This window comes from Eubalaena glacialis, chromosome 2 (assembly GCF_028564815.1).
Source record: "Eubalaena glacialis isolate mEubGla1 chromosome 2, mEubGla1.1.hap2.+ XY, whole genome shotgun sequence".
Classification (NCBI taxonomy): Eukaryota; Metazoa; Chordata; class Mammalia; order Artiodactyla; family Balaenidae; genus Eubalaena; species Eubalaena glacialis.
The window spans coordinates 110048361-110065634 of NC_083717.1; the positions used below are offsets into that span (position 1 = coordinate 110048361).

The 17274-nt window shown below is 58.9% G+C and overlaps 1 protein-coding gene across 1 annotated transcript; it reads right to left on the reverse strand.

Annotated features, from left to right (window-relative positions):
- Positions 1–444: 444 nt before the first annotated feature.
- DLL4 (delta like canonical Notch ligand 4) lies at positions 445–9331 on the reverse strand. The gene is made up of 11 exons (XM_061180481.1): positions 9171–9331; positions 8790–9059; positions 8236–8293; positions 7180–7443; positions 6706–6766; positions 6489–6619; positions 4806–4975; positions 4403–4622; positions 2552–3254; positions 1932–2040; positions 445–1396 (listed from the first exon to the last, which is right to left on the reverse strand). Exons 1-11 carry the CDS (start codon positions 9234–9236, stop codon positions 1391–1393), a joined length of 2058 nt encoding a protein of 685 aa, XP_061036464.1. The 5' UTR covers positions 9237–9331; the 3' UTR covers positions 445–1390.
- Positions 9332–17274: the final 7943 nt, after the last annotated feature.

Sequence of the window (17274 nt, forward strand, 5' to 3'; positions counted from 1 at the left end):
GAAAAGGGGGATAGATTCAGGTCAGGGGGCATAACCCCCAAGGAATGGTGGGAGCATGAGGGGGAAGGGGGGCTGCAGCCAACCTCAAGCCATAAGACAGAGGAGGCTGGCCCAGGCTGGGGACGAAATGGGTGAGGCCAGGTTCCCCAAGAACTAGAAGAGGACAAGGGCCTAGAGCACAGCAGGCCAAGTCCAAGTGCACCCAGGTGCCAGGGGTGTGGGGGGGCAGCCGGCAGCAATATGAGAAGGGGAGTCAGAAGGATTCCCACTCTGCCATCACAAAGACAGGACCCAAGAAGTACTAAACTCCTGTACACATCTGTTCCATATTATAAATACACATTATATACAAAATAATGTTATAAAATGTAGAAAGGTCAGTGCTTCTGATTCTTAAATTATCGAAATACTAGACTCCAAAATAAACTACAAAAAAAAAACAAACAAAATAAAAACTCATATTATTGATTTCTGAAGATCGGCTTCAAGGGTAGTCTGGGGGCAGTAGTGGGTGTGGGCAGAGCCCAGGCTCGAGGCCTTAGGAATGGGCTTGAGGGAGGAAAGGTCCTAGGTGGCGACAGCACCCAATTTCTCCCTCACTGGAATTTCCATCATCACTGCCCTGAGCTCCCCAGTTAGGCCTGTTGCCTCTGGCTGGGAAGAGGGGCAGGCCCTCCACCTATCTGCTCACAGGAGCCCAAGGCACCCAGGGCCAGAGGCTGTGGAAGCCAGGTAAGGCTTACCAGTATCCTTCCCCAGAGAGCCTGGGCCAGGGAGAGGCAGGGATGGTGTTAGGAGCAAGGCCCACATGCAGCGGTTGAAGGCACGGGGCAGAAAACGCTCCTCCCGCTCCTCTCAGGGCGCTCACCTCACCTGCAGGGACACTCCTGCCAAGAGCCGCACCAGATGGTTTCCTGGCCCACAGACGGCCCTGCCCTTACTGGCCTCCTCTCTCCTCTCTGATTTGGACCCAGCTGTCGCCATGGAGCCTGGGCCAAGGCACTTTTGGAAACACAGATGCCAGTGGAGGCCACAGCAGCTCCGGGCCCCACGGGGCCACTGCCACTCTCTCTGGAAAATAGGCCAGAGCCCCAAAGGAGCCCTCTGAAGGCCACTGCTGGCAGGGCGGGTCCAAGTGGCACCTCTCCTCTCCTCTGTTCCCCTGGCTGGCGTGGCTGCCAATCTGATGCCAGACAAACACCCAAAGATGTGGAAGGGTACTGCATCTCTTGGCAAGTTCACAGTCTGTCCAGTTCATGCCATTCCCTCTTCCTCCTGAGAGCAGCACGTTGCATATTAAAAACGTCCCATCCAGGATGCAATGTAAACAATGCAGAAGGAAGGTCCAGCTGCTGGGGCAAAGCTGGGATGTCCTGGGGAGGCTCCTGCCTTATACCTGGGGAGCATGTGGAGAGCAGGAAAGTGGGTTACCCTGGGGTACAAGCACTCCCTCCATGGTTGCCCTGGGCCTCCCTGAGAGAAGCCAGTGAGGCAGGTGGGGTGAAGAGGAGGTGGGAAAGCCTTCCCAGTCTTCTGCCCCAACACATACACATGCCTGGAAGACTGTGCTCATGAGGTGGGCCAGTGAAGGAAGCCAGTGAGTAGGGGCAGGAGGGGCACAAGGCAACCACCCTCACCCACCAGCAGCTGGGAAGCAGCGCCTGGGAGCTGGCCGGGTGCCATGGCCGCCCAGCCCAGCACTAACACAGCAGGAAGAGACCGGGCTGGCTCACCACCACGGCTCCTGTTTCACACCCTCTGTGGCAACGAGGCCAGCAGGGATCCGAGAGCCACTGAACCCAGCCTGCCAAGGAGGGGTTCCGACCCACCCTTCAGGAGCGGCCCCTAAGGTCAAGAGTAACTGGACCACTTTCTCATCCCCTAAAGGCAGGAGGGAACATGCTAGAAGGGAAGGAAAGCCTAGCACTCACCTCTGTGGCAATGACACATTCGTTCCTCTCTTCTGATATCAAACACACAGACTGGTACATGGAGTCCCTGGGGGAGCATATCGCTGATATCCGACACTCTGGCTTTTCACTGAGGGAACACAAGACAGGCCGGTGAAGGAGAGATGGAGAGAGGGCTGGAGGGAGGTGGGGCGCTAACCTGGACCCCGGAGAGCCAAAGGGAACTGGCAGAGGTGGCTCTGGGAGAAGACACGGGGACTGGGGATGCCCAGTGCTAGCCTGGCGGGCAGTTAGCTACAGGCCTTAAGAGAGCCACAGGACCCCAACCTTCCCAGAGGGTCTCAGGCCTGGAAAAGGCCAGTTTGCCACTGGAGGCAAGCCATGCCGTGGGAAGATGGGGGTCACAAGTGACACAGTGTGGACACTTGACATTTGTGAATGAATGAACGAGTGAATGGGAAGGAGGGACAAAGGGAGCCTGGCAGAAATCTTGTCGGAGGATCCTCCTGTCGGCAGCAAGAGCCCCTGTGTGCTTAGAAGCAGTCAAGGGCCTGGTGCTAGCCTCCCACCTGTCCTGGGGGAGCCCAGGCAGTACCGTGAGGGGGTTGCTGGTGAGCCCTGGGCCTCCGGGTGCTGCTCACCTGTGTATCCGCAGTGGCGCCTTCTCCCCTAAGCTCTTGTCACTGTGGGGATACTTCCCGGGCAGGATCCCCCGCCCCAGGGGCCCTGGGGCCAGATTATAGTCCAATGTGTGGTTCTGTTGTTTGCCACAGTTGGACTTGTCCAGGCCACAGTCCACTTCCAGCTCCTTCTTCTGGTTTGTGTTCTTGAGCTGGGCGGCGGGGATCAGGTTGTCCTTCTGGAAGTCCGACAGGTTGTTCATGGCCTCCCTGCTGCCGTCGTCGGGCCGCCTGAGCCGCAGCTGCCGCACCGCCACTGCCACCATGCACAGTAGCACCAGCAGCACCACCAGTCCCACGCCCAGGGAGACGGCCACCCAGGGGAAGCTGGGGGGCATGCTCATGGGGAACTCGCAGCGGCTGCCCACAAAGCCGTAGGGGCAGTTGCAGACGAAGTTGTCCGGGGGGAGGCCGGCGTAGCAGGTGGCCCCGTTGAAGCAGGGTCCCGAGGCACAGGCGTCGGTGGGCATCCGCACCTCGCAGCGCCGGCCAGAGAAGCCAGCAGGGCAGGTGCACGCGAACCCGTTCTCCAGGTTGCGGCAAGTGCCGCCGTGGACACAAGGGCTGCGGGCACAGTCGCTGATGTGGATTTCACAGTGGGCGCCTGTGAATCCAGGACGGCAGCGGCACATGCGGTTTGGACCTCGGTTCAGGCACTGGCCCCCTGTGGGTACACATGGGCCACAAGTCAGCAACCTCCTTGGACCACCACCCCCCACCCCGGTGCAGAGGGTGCCCCATCCCAGGAACCGAGGTCGTCCAGGAACTCGGCCAGCATTCACAGATCCCAATACAAAGACCTCTGCACAAAGAGTCAGGAGACCTGCAGTTGAGGGTGAGCCTGGTCCTCTACGCCTCAGTGGGCTCGTGTATAAGAACTACCAGCATCTTACAGAGCTTTACAGTAGAATCGAACAGGTATGCTTGGGTTTGAATCTCAGCTGTCTCTCTCTAGCTGGGGATTTGGCACCCATTGCTTTATTTTATTTCTAAGCCTCATTTCCTCATTTGTTAAATTGGAGTAGAATGCTGTCTCCTCTATAGGAGATCTCTGAAGGTTAGGTAAGGTGATGCATGAAGGCAGGAGCACATACCTGGTGTACAGTAAATGCTCAAATAGATCTATTATTGTTTCATTTAATCTTCACAACATGAAAGACAGAGAACGGGTTCTATATTTTCCCATTCAGTGATGAAGAAACTGGCTCCAGGGAGTTAACTAAGTGATTAGCCAGAGAGCAGATTCCATCTCAGCCCTTCCAATCCCTCTGCAGCTCCTAAGGCTTCTCTCCTGCACGGTGCTGTCTGCCTGCCTCACAGAGGGTCACCAGAAGACCAAGGAGACAAAGATAACCAACATGCTTGGTGCCCCCCAAAATGCTGAACATTCCAGACGCCTTATGCTGTGCCAGGCTCACTGTAGCCGTGGGGCGAGGTGAGGCCTCCAGGAGCAGGGCCCTCACTGTGCTAGCCTCTTTCAAGGAGGGACACGAGGCCTCCAAGGTCCCTCTCTCTAGCCCAGGACTTCCTGGGGAGGGTCAGAGGCCACCCCAGCCAGGTCAGGACATGGGACTAGGAATGGAAGCCAGGCACGCTCCATCTCCAAAGGCCTGCACCCACTGCTAACCTGCTCCTCTTCCAAAGCCACCCAGATGATCAAGGAAGCTCTTCACCATCCAGAGCAGATGGGGATCCGTCTCAGCCTGCCCAGAGTGACAGACAAGGCCTCTCTCCTCTCTCGACCCTCCCTCACCAGAAAGTTCTCTTGGCCCCAGGGCCAGTCCACCAGGTTAGCAAGGCAACAGGACGCACCATTGGCACATGGATTGCTGGTACACCTGTCCACTTTCTTCTCGCAGTTGGAGCCAGTGAAGTTGGGGGGACATTCACAGGCATAGCTGGTCCCCTGGTTGCGCTCCCGACAGGAGCCCCCATTGAAGCAGGGAGAGTCGGCACAACTCAAGGTGCTGTGTTCGCAGTGCAGGCCATAGTAGCCCGGGGGACACAGGCAGCGGTAGCTGTCCTCCTGGTCCTGGAAAGAGAGCAGAAAGGGGCCAAAGTCAGACCCTTGGGGGCAGGGATTCCTGGCAGGGGGCTAGGCCCCACCTGCCCACAATGCCTGCCCACGGGTGCACATCCACTGGCCTCCTGGGGTGGGGATGCCTGGGCGCCGCCTGGCCAGAACTCTGCCTTCCTGCGTTGGCCTAGGCCTCACCTTACAGCTGCCTCCATTGCGACAGGGGTTGCTGTCACACTCGCTGAGCTCCAGCTCACAGTCCACGCCAGTGTAGCCTGGGCGACAGGTGCAGGTATAGCTCCGCTGCCCACTGTTGGAGCACGTCGCCCCATTCTTGCACGGGGAATGATGGGTGCAGTAGTTGAGATCTGCGGAGACAGGAACCGACCGGCTGAGCAGAGCCAAAGAGTGGTCCCAACCTCCAGGCTCCTTGGAGTTCAAGTTCACTGTCCATGTTTGGCCCAGAGGCTTCAACTCAAAGTCTTCCGGGCCCAAATACCCTTCCTCTTCCCCCAGTGAAATCGGGTATATTGAAGCACCTAGAACCACATCTGAGGAGTGCAATCAATCCAAGTTGAAAAAACACAGTTGGACAGTTAACGACCCACAGGTAAGCTCACAAGCACTGCAGCCAGGGGAGAATAAAGGTAAAGAAGAGGAGGCACAGCAAGGCCACATGTTGAGGAGGAAGTCAGAAAAGGCTTCGTGGAGGAGGGGCAGCTGAGGTAAGCCTGGAAAGGGGCTACAATTTTAACAGGTGGTAAGAGTAGAGGGGAGGCGAGAGCCACGATAAGTGGTTGCCAGGCGTTTTTTACAGCGAAATGCGTTACGAGGGTATTTTGAAATATAAGTATTTGTTTTCTTATTTGGGAAGGACAGGGAAGGAGAACCAGACAGAGCAAATACAGGGACTGTAAGGGCTCTGTTTGAATAAGATGAGTATATGACTGTGTCACCTGGGAGCAAATGTGGGGAGAGGAAAGAGAGAGGGTAGGAGCCAGGTGTGTGTGTGTGTGTGTGTGTGTGTGTTTGGGGGGATTGGAGTGGGGAGAAAGTGACACACACACACACACATACGAAGAACACAGGGGCTGAATTCCAAGCCCCTTGTTGCCAGCAAGTCAGGGCCCAGGCAAGTCCTTTCTATCCTGGCAAGCGTCCTGCCCACCCTACCCAGGCCTGTGCTGGTGTCTCCATGGCAGCAGCCACCCCATTTGACCCTGAAAATGGGAGGCACGCGCTGCAGCTGGCTATGAGGATGAAGGAAAAAAGGCCCCCTCCCCCATCATTGGGGCTGGCAGACCCCTGTGCAGCCAGAAGAGTGACCAGCCCCCTGAACACCAGGAAGACAGTGTGGGCTTGGGCAGCTGCCTGGCAAGTGCTACTGGGGAAAACAAGGGAGGCTGTTTCTGCCCCACGGAGAAGGCGGTTAGATGTCACTCCGCCCAGAGGCCCAGCTCACCCACAGCCTCAGGGCAGCCAGTGGGCACACCCCACCAGACAGCTGTTTAGGGGAGAGCTGCTCAAACAGCCCTGGTAGGTAAGCAAACACTTAGGGGGTTAATAGGTAACTACAAGGTAGAAAGAGGAACTGAGCCTGGCATCCCTCTCTCTGGCCTTGCTGGAATTTATGAGTGCAACCTTCAGGTTGCCAACATGTCACCCTCCTGGCTTCTCCAGCCACCCTTCCTCCCCAGCACCTAAGGAAGAAGGACCCACCATCTCGTTCTAAGCCAGTTGTTAAGATCCTTACAATCCCAAGCTCCTTGAAGGATAATGGGAAAGCCGACTCAGCAGTCATCGAGTGGGAAGGGTCCAGGTGACAACTCTGGTTCCCATGCCCTGCCCAGCTCTCCGTCCCCTCTCTTTGCCCTGACTTACCTTGGTCACAGAATAGGCCTCCCCACCCCTCATCACAAGTGCATTGCCAGGGGGTGCTGCAGGTGCCATGGCGACAGCCGTTGTGGGGGATGCATTCATTGCACAGGCGGCCCTGCCAGCCTGGGCGGCAGCTGTAGAACAAAAGAAAAGCTGAGGGTGAGGTGAGGGCCTGGACAGGGGACGGCTCCCCCGTCACCACTTCCTGTCCGCTACTCACATGCACTCTGCTGGCTTGCTGCAGTAGCCATTCTGTTCATGACAGCCCGAAAGACAGACAGCTGAGGAGAGAAAGTGGCACTGGCTGAGAGTGGGATGACAACGACTCTGAAGTCCCACTCTCCCTCTCCTGGCCCTGGGGGTGCCCCCCAGCTCTCCTGGGCTCACTTCCCACTCCTGGCTTCCCAGAGGAGCCATGGATGTCTTAAAGAGAAATGATGGCACAGGGAAGGAGAATCCAGGCTGGATGGAATGCAATTATGGGGTCTTTGTGGGCTTTAGCACGATGGGGAGGAGCACTAAGAAGAGGGAGGGCAGAGTCCAAGCCCATCCTAAGCATCCCCAGCTGTTACTGAGGCCCAGTTAGTGGACAGCCCAGACCCACTCTCCAAGGGAGGCAGGCTGCAGCCGAAAAGATGCCACTGTGTTTGTTCCGGGGACCCCCCTCCAGGCAGGTGGGAGCTTGGCTGCTTACGCTGTTCGCAGTACTCCCCAGTCCAGCCGGGCAGGCAGGACAGGCTGCCATCTGGCTGGCACACGTAGTGGCCGAAGTGGTCATTGCGCTTCTTGCATAGCCGTGAGCAGCTGTCCCCATAGTAGTTGTCACTGCAGATGACCCGGTAAGAGTAGCGCAGCCTTGTGAGAGGGCTGGTCTGCTCATCCAGTAACCAGTTCTGGCCCACAGCTAGGGAGCCCTGGATGGCGATCTTGCTGATGAGCGCGTCTGGTGGCAAGGCCTCTGAAGGGGCAGAGGGCCAGGTCAAGGAAGGGCAGCCAGTCCCCAAGAGTGCCAGCAACTGCTGGATCAAACCAGTTGTCCAGATGACCCCACCTGCCAGCAAACGCAGGCCAGAGGAACCCAAGTGTCCCACTGCTTAGCTGCTCTGTGTGTGCATGTGCAGAGGGCCTGATACCATTCAAAAAGGGGACAATAGAAGGATGTTAAGATATCCCAATGTTCTGGAGGCAGATAGGCAGGGGAAAGAGGAAAAGAGGTCAAAATCGGGGGGGGGGGGGTAGGGGGCAGAAAAAAGAAAAAGAAAAGCTCTCCAGGCCTTTGAGGACCCTGGGAGCAAGGGGTCCTCTGGTGCCCATTCAGGGGTTCTGCCCTCAGAGATGGGTAATGCTTTTCTTTTTCCTTTGCAAAGTGAGAATTGTTGTGCTGCTGAAATATCCTTTTCCTCTGTGTCAGAACAACATCCCAAAGCCATTATTCCCTTTCCAAAGGAGCGGAATTCGCGAAAGGTGTAAAATACAGGAAGGGGCCCGTCAGCGACGCTGGCAGCTTCGGCCTTTCTCACCGCCGTGCTCCCCGCGTTCCCACGCCAAAAATAACCCGCAGGAAACGCAATTGTGCTCAGAGTCCAGGCAGCGGGCGGAATCCGAGCGTCCAGCGCGGGGCGCAGCTCCCGGCCTAGCTAAGCGTCCTGCCCCCCACGCCCCCACCCCGCACTTCCCCCGCCTATTACAGATTAACTCTTTCGGCGCTGCGCCGTGTCGCCCCCCTGTGGCCGCGGAGCGAGCTACTCACCTGGCCGCAGGTCGTCTCCTGGCGCGTGCCAAGCTTCAATGATGAGTGAGAAGGTACCCTGGGAACGGAAAGGAGGGGGCGGGGAAAGACAGAGTGAGCGAGATGAACAGGGGATGGTGGGGGTGCCTTTCGGCAGCCGGTTTAATTAATCTAATTGCAGGATACAGTTACTGCGCCCGGGTCTATGTAACGGGTCTGCACTCAGCATCGCGCGTGAGCTAGGAAGGCGAGAGAACCCCGGGTAGGAGGAGAGTTGAGGGATGAGGGAATGTACGCGGGAGTCTTTCTGAGATGGAGCACGCGCCGGGGTTGTAGGTGATGAAAATCGTATCCCTAGCGCTGGGAGAAGATAGAGCGTAGAACTGGGAAGAGAGAGACTGGTGAGAGCCTACAGGAGGGTGAGGTCCCAGGAAAGAGTCGGAAAGAAGGATCAGAAGAGAGTGCCCCACCTTTTTTTGGAGGGGAGCGAGGCAATCTAGGGAGAAGGCTTTGGTCCCAGGGAAACCCCTTCTCTCGGCTTTCGTGACCTCCCAGGGCGCCCAGGCTGTGCTCACCGGCCAGGTGAAATTGAAGGGCAGTTGGAGAGGGTTGCGTCCCCCGCCGCTACTGTCGTCGCCGACGGCGAAGGAGTTGGTGCCCAGCACAGGCGTGGAGACGCTGCCGAAGGTGCAGTGCCCGGGCGAGACGACCGCCTGGAAGTGCTTAAGGCAGACGCGGAAGAAGGTCCGGCAGCCGGGTTCGCACGGCCGCCCGCTGGCGAGTACGCCGCGCTCGTTGGCAAACTCCTGCAGCTGCAGCTGGAAGACTCCCGAGCCGGCCGCGCGCTATTGCACAGGGACCGAGGGAAGGAAGAAGGAGAGCGGTCAGCTCGGTGGACGCCAGGGGCTCAGGCCCAGGGCACGGTGGGAGGGGGCGGAGGGGGCGCGGGAAGTTACCTCCTGCCAAAGTGCCACCAGCAGCAGTAGCGCCCAGCCAGAGGCGCTACGCGTTGCGGCTGCCATTCCCTGGGGCGTCGCTCTCTCCACCCGCCGGTTGTGAACCTTTCCCACGCGTCCAACCGCCGGAGGGGTCCCTGAAAAGCCAGGCTCCGCTCGGGGTTTTCCTCCCGTCTCTCCTTCTCGCTAGCTCCGCTCCAACTGCCGCGGTAGGTAATCCAGGTGAGGGCGGCTGGGTGGCGGCCGCGCTGAGGACGTGTCCTCGGGCTAATCCTGGGGCTGTAAGCAGGCTAGTGTCCGGGTACACTGCACTGAGGCGGCTTGAGCTGCAGCTCTTGGCCTCGCGTTCCCAGCCTGCGCTCAGCGCCGCTACTGAAACCTGCGCTCTCGGGAGCTTTCCTTATATATATTGGCTCCTCTCTTCACCCGCCTGTCACTCAGACTCGTGGTCACTCTCCCCTCCCCTCGGGCCTCTAGCTGCTACAGCCCCAGCGCCGCCCGGAGGGGGCCTCCGCCCCCGCCTTCCCCCCTCCCAGCCAGCTAGTCAGGCACAGGTCCCCGCCCCTCTGTGCCGCTCTCAGCCCCTGGGTCCCCCAGCTCAGCGCGTGCCGAGGTGACCAGTTCTCCGCAATTGCGTGGATACAGGCCGAGACCCCGGCTGTGGGAGGACAGGAGGAGGGCCAGGGGGAATGGGGCGGGAGGTGAGCGAGTGGTTCCCGGATGGTCGTGGGGGCGGAGACACGGGGGAGTCCCCGTCGGCGGTGTGACCACGGCCGGCGTTAGTTACCTGCAGCCCTCGAGCAGGTAAAAAGAACTTAAGCTCAGAAAGCGAAACCAGTGCTAAAGGACTCTGGTCTCCTTCACCTTCCCGGAACTTAGGGAGCCCTGGCGTCGTCGGCCCCCAACCTGTGAGCGTCCACCCCCCCGCCCGCCTCCCCCCGCGCGCAGCAGGGAAGCCAGAGGACGCATTAACCTCTCTGTGGACACTCCGTGCTGGGCGAGGGGCCAAGCATCTAAGACTCGGGGGCTCGGCCCCTCCACCTGGTGGGCATCTCCCTCCCCAGTTATGGGGGGCGTGTCCAGCGCGTGCCTCCTCCCTTCTGCCTCCCGCCTGGGCTCCGCGCGTGCCAGTCCCCAGACGCGTGGTACCCGTGCTGGGGGTAGGAGGGCGTGGTCCCCGAGGTAGAAGAAGGGGGGCGCGTCCTCAGCTGTATGGTAATAAGGGTCTGGCCCCGCCTTCGGCGCCTCTCCTCACCTGGGTTTAGCCTCAGCTCCAGAGCCCACCTTCTCCACCCCCAACAGCCTCAAGCCTCGGCCCGCGTCCTGTCGCTCCGTTGGTGCAGGGAGGAACTCTCCTGACTGCAGAGTTGGCTTGAGCCACCAGAGAGTCCAGGGGCTGAGGCCGGGCAGACCCGGGTCCTCTCCTCATAGGGCAAAATGTAGGGTGGAACTGGAAGCGCGCGGACTCGTATGGGTTTCAGGCGGCTTCACCCGTCTCGCCTTCTCGGCTCCCCCGGGTGGCCCCACTTCTCCGAGCGGCGGCAGTGCAGCTGCTTTCCCGGAACCGGCGTGATCCCCGGAGACTTTAGACCGGGGAGGGCCGGCTTCTCTCAGTGTCGGGGGTGCAGAGGAGCGGTCTCTCTCCGCGACGCTGAGGGCGGCGGGGGCCTTGTGGCTTCAGCTGTCAGCCCGCCCGCACAGCGATGGCTGTCGTCGGGCGATAAGATCGGCGCTGGGGGGAGCAGGGACGCGGCGCGGGCCCGGGGGAGTCTTGCGGGGGGCGGGGGGCACGGCGCGGAGCCCAACAGCTGCCTAGGCCGAGCATGGTCTGATTTTTTTTTTTTTTTAACTTGGTGGTGGTGAAGGATTGGGGGAGAAGCATGAGAAACAAGAGGTTGGGAGCGTGGGTTGGGGGAGGGGTGAGGTGAGGAGACAGGCTCCGGGGTCCCCCACGCACGGCCACCCCTCCCAGCCACCATCTGGCGCGAACGGGTTGGCGTGGGGAACCGAGGTGGGGCGGGGGCCGGCAGATGGGCCCAGGCTGCGCTCCAGAGTTAATGTAGGTTATGGACAGGCGGAGTCCCCAGGCCCGAGGGAGGAGGAGCCCAGGACTTGCCTCCCAGCGATCCTGACCAGTGGGTTCTCTGCCCATCCTCTACGGATCCCTTAGTCCTGCCTAGGGTGCCAAAGAGTGCCCCTCGCTTTCCTCTGAGCTGGCATCCAGCCCTACCTAGTTCTGTCCGCTTCCACCCCCAAATCCTGGCCTGGGAGTTCATAAAAAACTCGCTCCTTTTCTGGATCTGGCTCTTGCCTGACCCTCAAGGGAGACATCCAGTCCCACAGGAGACATCTCGCTCAATATTGGTAGATCTGGAACATTCTCTATCCCTCACACACATCCGGACTGATGTGCCCAAAAGCACTTTGCAAACAGTCAAGGACCAAACAAAAGTATCATTACCCTCAGAGTCAAGAATTCTTGAAAGGGATCCCAGAGATAGAAATCCTCTGACCTGTAGGGGGAAAGGGTTAAATTCTCTTCACCATCGAAAGGCATTCATGAAGCACCTATTTGCTACGCGGTGCTGTCCCAGAAGTTCATTTACTCCCCTAGGACTCTAGGACGCCGCCCTTGGCCCTGACTACCCACTAGCGCTTCAACCTGCTGGGGTCCAGCTTTGCCCACATTTGCTGAGCAGGAGAGGGTCGCTTTGCAGGCAGGGAATAGAAATGCGAAGGCTCCACAACTGGGGCTCCTCCACTTTTCTCCCACTCGTGACTTGTGGAAGGAAAGACCCAACACGTGTCCTGGGCGCCCCCAGGAACATGAGGCTGTGAGGCGATCAGAGGCCGCAAATCACAGTGGGGTTGGACCCACGTGGACGTCTGACGACCCTGCGCCTCCGCAGACGCTCGGCCACGCCCTGGAGAGGGGGCCTGGATGCAAGGTCCCACCAACCTGGGCTTCCCCGGACTGACTGTGGGCCCTCCGATGGTCCATAGATCCTCATCCCCACGAGCACCCGCAACACAGCCCAGCGTCTGGAGCCACAGGGTCGAGGCCTGGCTTCAGGCAGGCCCACAACCTCCGCCCCAGGGGCCTTCGGCTTCGGCCGTCCTCTCCGTTTGGCCGCTGCATACAGCCCCCCAGCAGGCAGAACCCGCACCTGGGGCCAGGAAGCGCCAAGGTTGTCTCGCAGCCTTGCACCCAAGCTGACCCCTGGTGATTAGGGTGCGACTGGGGCCGAGCAGAGCCTCGGGGCCCCTCCCCCACTTGGTAGCCTACGCGTCCTCCCCAGGGCTGCCGTCGCATCTTCCCGGCCTCCAGCGCTCTTTTGCACCCCGACCCCCGGGACAGCGTTCTCCGCGGGACGAACTGCACCCAGGTAGGAGCGCGATAGGGGCCGGGCTACAGCGCCCGCCGGGCAGGCCAGGGGAGGGGGAGCTAGCCTGGCTAGGGCGGGGCGCTTAAGCCTTGGGGGGCGCCGCTGCGGTCGCTGCGGGGAAGGGGCCACGTGCAGGGAGCGGCGGCCGGGGAGCTGCACAGAAGGCGGGGAGATTTGCAAACTGTTGCTGCCACATGGCTGCTCCATTCGATCCATTCACATTGAAATGAGGCCGGCGCGTGCCTCATCTGCCGCAGGGCGCTGCCACGCGTCAGCCCGGCGCGCCGCATGCCAACTGGGGCAGTGGGGCTGGCAGGGCCTGGCAGCCGTGGGGGCGCAGCCCGGGCCCTGAGGCCAGGCGAGGGCGGGCGGGGGAGGGGGGGGCGTGCAGCGAGCTACCCTAGCCGCTCGGGCGCTGCAGCTTCGCGGACCTTGGCCCTGCAGTTGGGAGCGAGCCGACGTGAAAGGACCAGGGACCGACGGGTTTCGGAGGGGGGCCAGGATCGATGCCGCCGCTCCCCGCAGATGCGCCCCAGCAGCGCTACTCTCCATCTGCCGCTGCTCGCACCTGCCGGTCAATAAATCGATTTTACAATTTAATGCAGCAGCTTCCCGCCCGCCTGGGACAGATGCCGCCGCAGAACCACCTCCGCCCTCGCCCCTCCCCTCAAGGGGCGCCAGCGGTTAGGGCCGGGATTCCCGCTCGGCAGGCGGCGCCCCGCCGGGCCGCGTTCACCTCTCTCTGGAGTCCTTACAAGGAACTGCCTGCTCTGGGTCTTTCCCGCGGGACAGAGTGGGTTCCCCATAGGACAGGCCTGAGGCTGGTGGAGGAGAGAGGAAGATGATGACTTGGTGGTGGCCTTGAAGACTCATTTGGGGGCTTCACAGGGGGAACAGAATGCAGTGGCTGATGATAAGATGTGAGAGCCCCTGTGAGAAGGAGGAAGGGGTAGCACCTGGGGCATGGGCGCTGATAGCCACTGAGTTCTGAAGAATCTCCGCGAGGCAGCCCAAGAGGGTTGAGATGGAATGGGGCCTCTCCCCACCCTCTGCTTGAGTCGAGTGAATAAGCATGACATAAACCTGGCTCTTGGCACTTCCCAACCCTAGGGTCTTGGACTTGTAATTTAACTATAGCTCTACACCTCAGTTTTCTCATATGTGCAGTGGGGATAATAATGATAGCCACCTGGGAGGGTGACTGATTATGCATTTGCAAATGAGTTCCAGGAGGAAAGAAAGGAAAAAGGAGAGCTGAAGGCAAACAGTTATAAAGGATGAGGCAAAGGAGCAGAGGGTGGAAACAAAGAGAGGAAAGCTAGGTGGGGCATGGAAAGGAGATGGACACTGGAAAACCTCCACTGTTAAAGGCCCTGTGAGAGCCTTTTGTGGGAAGAGGCTGTGACACGGTTCTCAACTGGAAGGAGAAGACCAGAGATTTGAGAATGGGTTTGGATAAGAGATGGTTTGGAAGACCCAATTGCCCATGGCCAGATGACCCTCTAACCAGGGCCAAATGTAGGTCTCAAGCTGGCACCCTTCCTCCTTCACGGTGATGTTTCAGAGCAGAGGCATGTAGGAGGAGAAGTCAACTTCTGAACTGCCCTGATCATTGAGGCTCCTGGCAGCTCAGGGGTCTCAGCCTTCCCCACGTCACCAAGAGGGCACACAGACTGGGCTGGGCTGTCCACTGGCTTATGGCTCATGACTGATGACCCAAATGTCCCAAGGAAAGGATGTCCAAGTGGGTGAGACCATTAAACATGAGTCAGAGTGCCTGCTCTGCCTTCTCATGAGATCAGGAGGGCTTCCCACCTTCTCTCCGCCAGGCTCCCAGGAGCCTGAGGGCCTAGGCTAGCCCCATACTCTGTCTCCTTTACCTTCTCAGAAGGCCGGGGCAGATGGTGCCTGGGGCTGAGGCAGCTGCTGTGGACTGAACCCTCTCCTTCTCAATGAGAACAGCTTTGGCCTGAAGAGACCATGGGCCCAAGAGAGAAGCAGCTGAGGGCCCCTGACCTGAGAAGCCTCTTTTAACTGTGTAGGAAGGAAGTGCTCCCTAGGCCTCCTGTCTGCTGGTTAGAAGGAAAGAAGGCGAGAGTGGAGGGGCAGGGTAGAGACCTGCTGGCTGGAAGTAAGGGCCTTCATTGGTGGTAACCCGGCAGCCTCCCCAGCTTCATTTGCCAAACCCAGGGGAAACCTGGAAAGCTAGGGCCAGGAGCCACGCAGCGGGTATTTCCAGCCACAGAGGAGTCCGGGGTTTAGGGCAGCCTCCACGGCAACTTTCCCAGAGCCCCTGGCTTCCCCTTCCCTAGCTCCTTCCTGTCCCCACCCTAGCAAGTGAGGAGGGAGGCCCAGGGGAAGGGAGAGAAGGCTCAGGGAGGCCTCTGTGCGGAGACCCTCAGGCTGCAGGCCTTGCCCAGCCCACCCTTGCCTCCTGCCCCAGTCTCTCAGGACAGAGGGGACTCTGAGAGGGCTTACAGGGCTAGAGAACAGAGGGCACAGGGCAAAGGCATTGCTGAGAGTGATGGGGCCAAAAGAGAACCTTCTGCCAGCCATACTGAAGGACAGGGTCGGGTGGGGGAGCGGAGCCTGAGTTGAAAGTAAAGGTTCAGGCACCCCCTCAGTCCTCCATCTTGGACTGGTTTCTCTACTCCAAGGATTTTCTTCCTTCTCATCCACTCATCCTCTGCCCTGACTGTGCTAGCCTCCACTGTCCTCTGTTCTTGTCCCCTCCCCAGCATACAGCTCACCTGTCCCTGAAACCTCTCTCCTCTGGAAACTCTGACAGGTGGGAAGCTCTCTCCAGCCCCACCTGCCTGCTCAGCCTTCACTCCCCTCTTCTGGCTCTGGCCTCCCTTTAGCATCCAGGCCCAGCACTGCACCTGACCCCTCCATGTCTCCGGGTCCTTGCGTGCACTTCACCTTCCTCCGCTGAACAACTCGTCTCCTGGAAGAAACTCTGACCTCTCCTCATTTCTCCACACAACCTCTGATCTCTGATCCCAGCTGCCACCCAGGACTTGAAGCAAGTAAGAGATAGCGGATGGGGTCACACTTCTCCTTCTCTGCAGCCCCAGGACCTGGGAGTGGGGATTACTCAGATGGGCCATGGTCCCCTGCAGCCTCCCTGGGAGGAAGGGTCAGGGCAGAACCAGGAAATGCTGTGCTTCAGTACTCTCATGCACAGAGAAAGAAACCGGGGACACGTGCCAGCTCTGTGAATAGCTGCCTGAGCAGGCAGGTTACTGTTCCCTGAGGAAGGCTGAGGAGGAATCTGACTGCCATGGTCAAGTAGGTGATGGGTCTTAAGCAGAGAATGGTGACCGGCTGTCTCCGTCTCCCACCACAGTCAGAATGAGAGGAAATGGGCTTCAGTTGTGGCAGGAAGGATTTAGGTTAGACATATGGGAGAACTTCCTGTGACAGTGTCTACAATATGTATTCCAGTTGTTAATCCAAGTTGAACTCTCCCCTGGAGTTGATGAGAATTGCATGTTGATGCTTGCTAATGAGTAACTTGCCTTGCCTGTGATTAGCAAAGAACCTCCAACCCAGAGGATTCTCCTTATGTCTAGACCGTCCCCAAGGAAGAAATCCAGAGAGGCCTGAGAGGCACCAGGACCTGGGCCTCCTCTCAGCCCCGAGGGGTTTTGGGGCAGGTTAGGCCACTGTGAGTCCATGTCACTTTGCCTCTCCTGCCCCCAGCCCTCTGGTTGCTGCTCTCAGAACAAGCCCTGTGGAGCTGTCCAGCCACGCTAACTTTGCAGCAAAGGGACAGGCTTAATTTAAGGTCTGGGAGCTCACAGAGAATTTCCAGAGCAAAAATGAATACTCAGGGTTTCCAACACCAGGGGCTTCAGCAACAGCCTCAGCTGTCTCTGTAAGTTTAGAAACAGACAGGCTTCAACCGGGTTTTGTGCCCATTCACCCCACTCTCATGAGTGCTGCTCGGGCATCATGAACATTCCCATTGCTGGAGTCATTCTGCCACTGAGATCCCTGTGTTGCCCTGTGGGCGTGGCCAACTCCCCCATCTCTTGCTTCCCCTCCTCTCCTAAGAGGCTTGATCCCTTACTCCCGTTATCAGAACCCTTCTCCAGGTAAGGAGGAAGCTGGGGAGACCTGGGGTGGGTCTATCAAACTGCCATCAGAAGAAGAGAATGCAGTCAAAAGATGCATTCCATTTGGGGCATGGCTCTGCACCCCCATGGTTAGTTTTCCTGGGTCAGGGCCTGTGTGTGTGGCCACATGCATACCCAGAGTTTGGTCCATTAGTCAACCAGTTGTGAATGAGGTCGACCATGTGCCTAGCACTGGGCTAAGGTCAGTGAGGCCAAAAGGAACATCCGATTCAGCTCCTAATGGGACATGGAGGTAAAATCGAGGATCATGAAAAGGAATGTGATGATCCGCAGAACCAGGGTTCAGAGAGGGATGGTGGAGGCTTTGCGGGGGGTGAGGGGAAGGCACTGGACCTGGAAGAAAGAGCAGAACTTAGAAAAAGAGAAGAGAGGGCATTCCTGCCAGGCGGAATGGAGAGAGGAAAAGGATCAGAGTGGAAATGAAGTAGGTATAGCTGGAGCAGACTTTGCATGTGCAGGGTTGGACGTGAGGTTAGACGGGTAGGGTATGGAGATCCATCAGACAGATGAATTCGGTCTTGATTGATGGGCTTTAGGGCACCTGTGGGTTCTTGAGCCGAGGAGGGTGTTCAGCCA

Bases quoted from the DNA above. Each gene is read 5' to 3' on its own strand.
- DLL4 (XM_061180481.1), bottom strand. From the start codon at position 9,236: ATGGCAGCCGCAACGCGTAGCGCCTCTGGCTGGGCGCTACTGCTGCTG. The intron at 8,294-8,789 runs GTGAGCACAGCC...TTCCGTTCCCAG, and splicing joins CCTTCAATTTCACCTGGCCG to GGTACCTTCTCACTCATCAT. The intron at 7,444-8,235 runs GTGAGTAGCTCG...CTGCCCCTTCAG, and splicing joins AGGAGACGACCTGCGGCCAG to AGGCCTTGCCACCAGACGCG.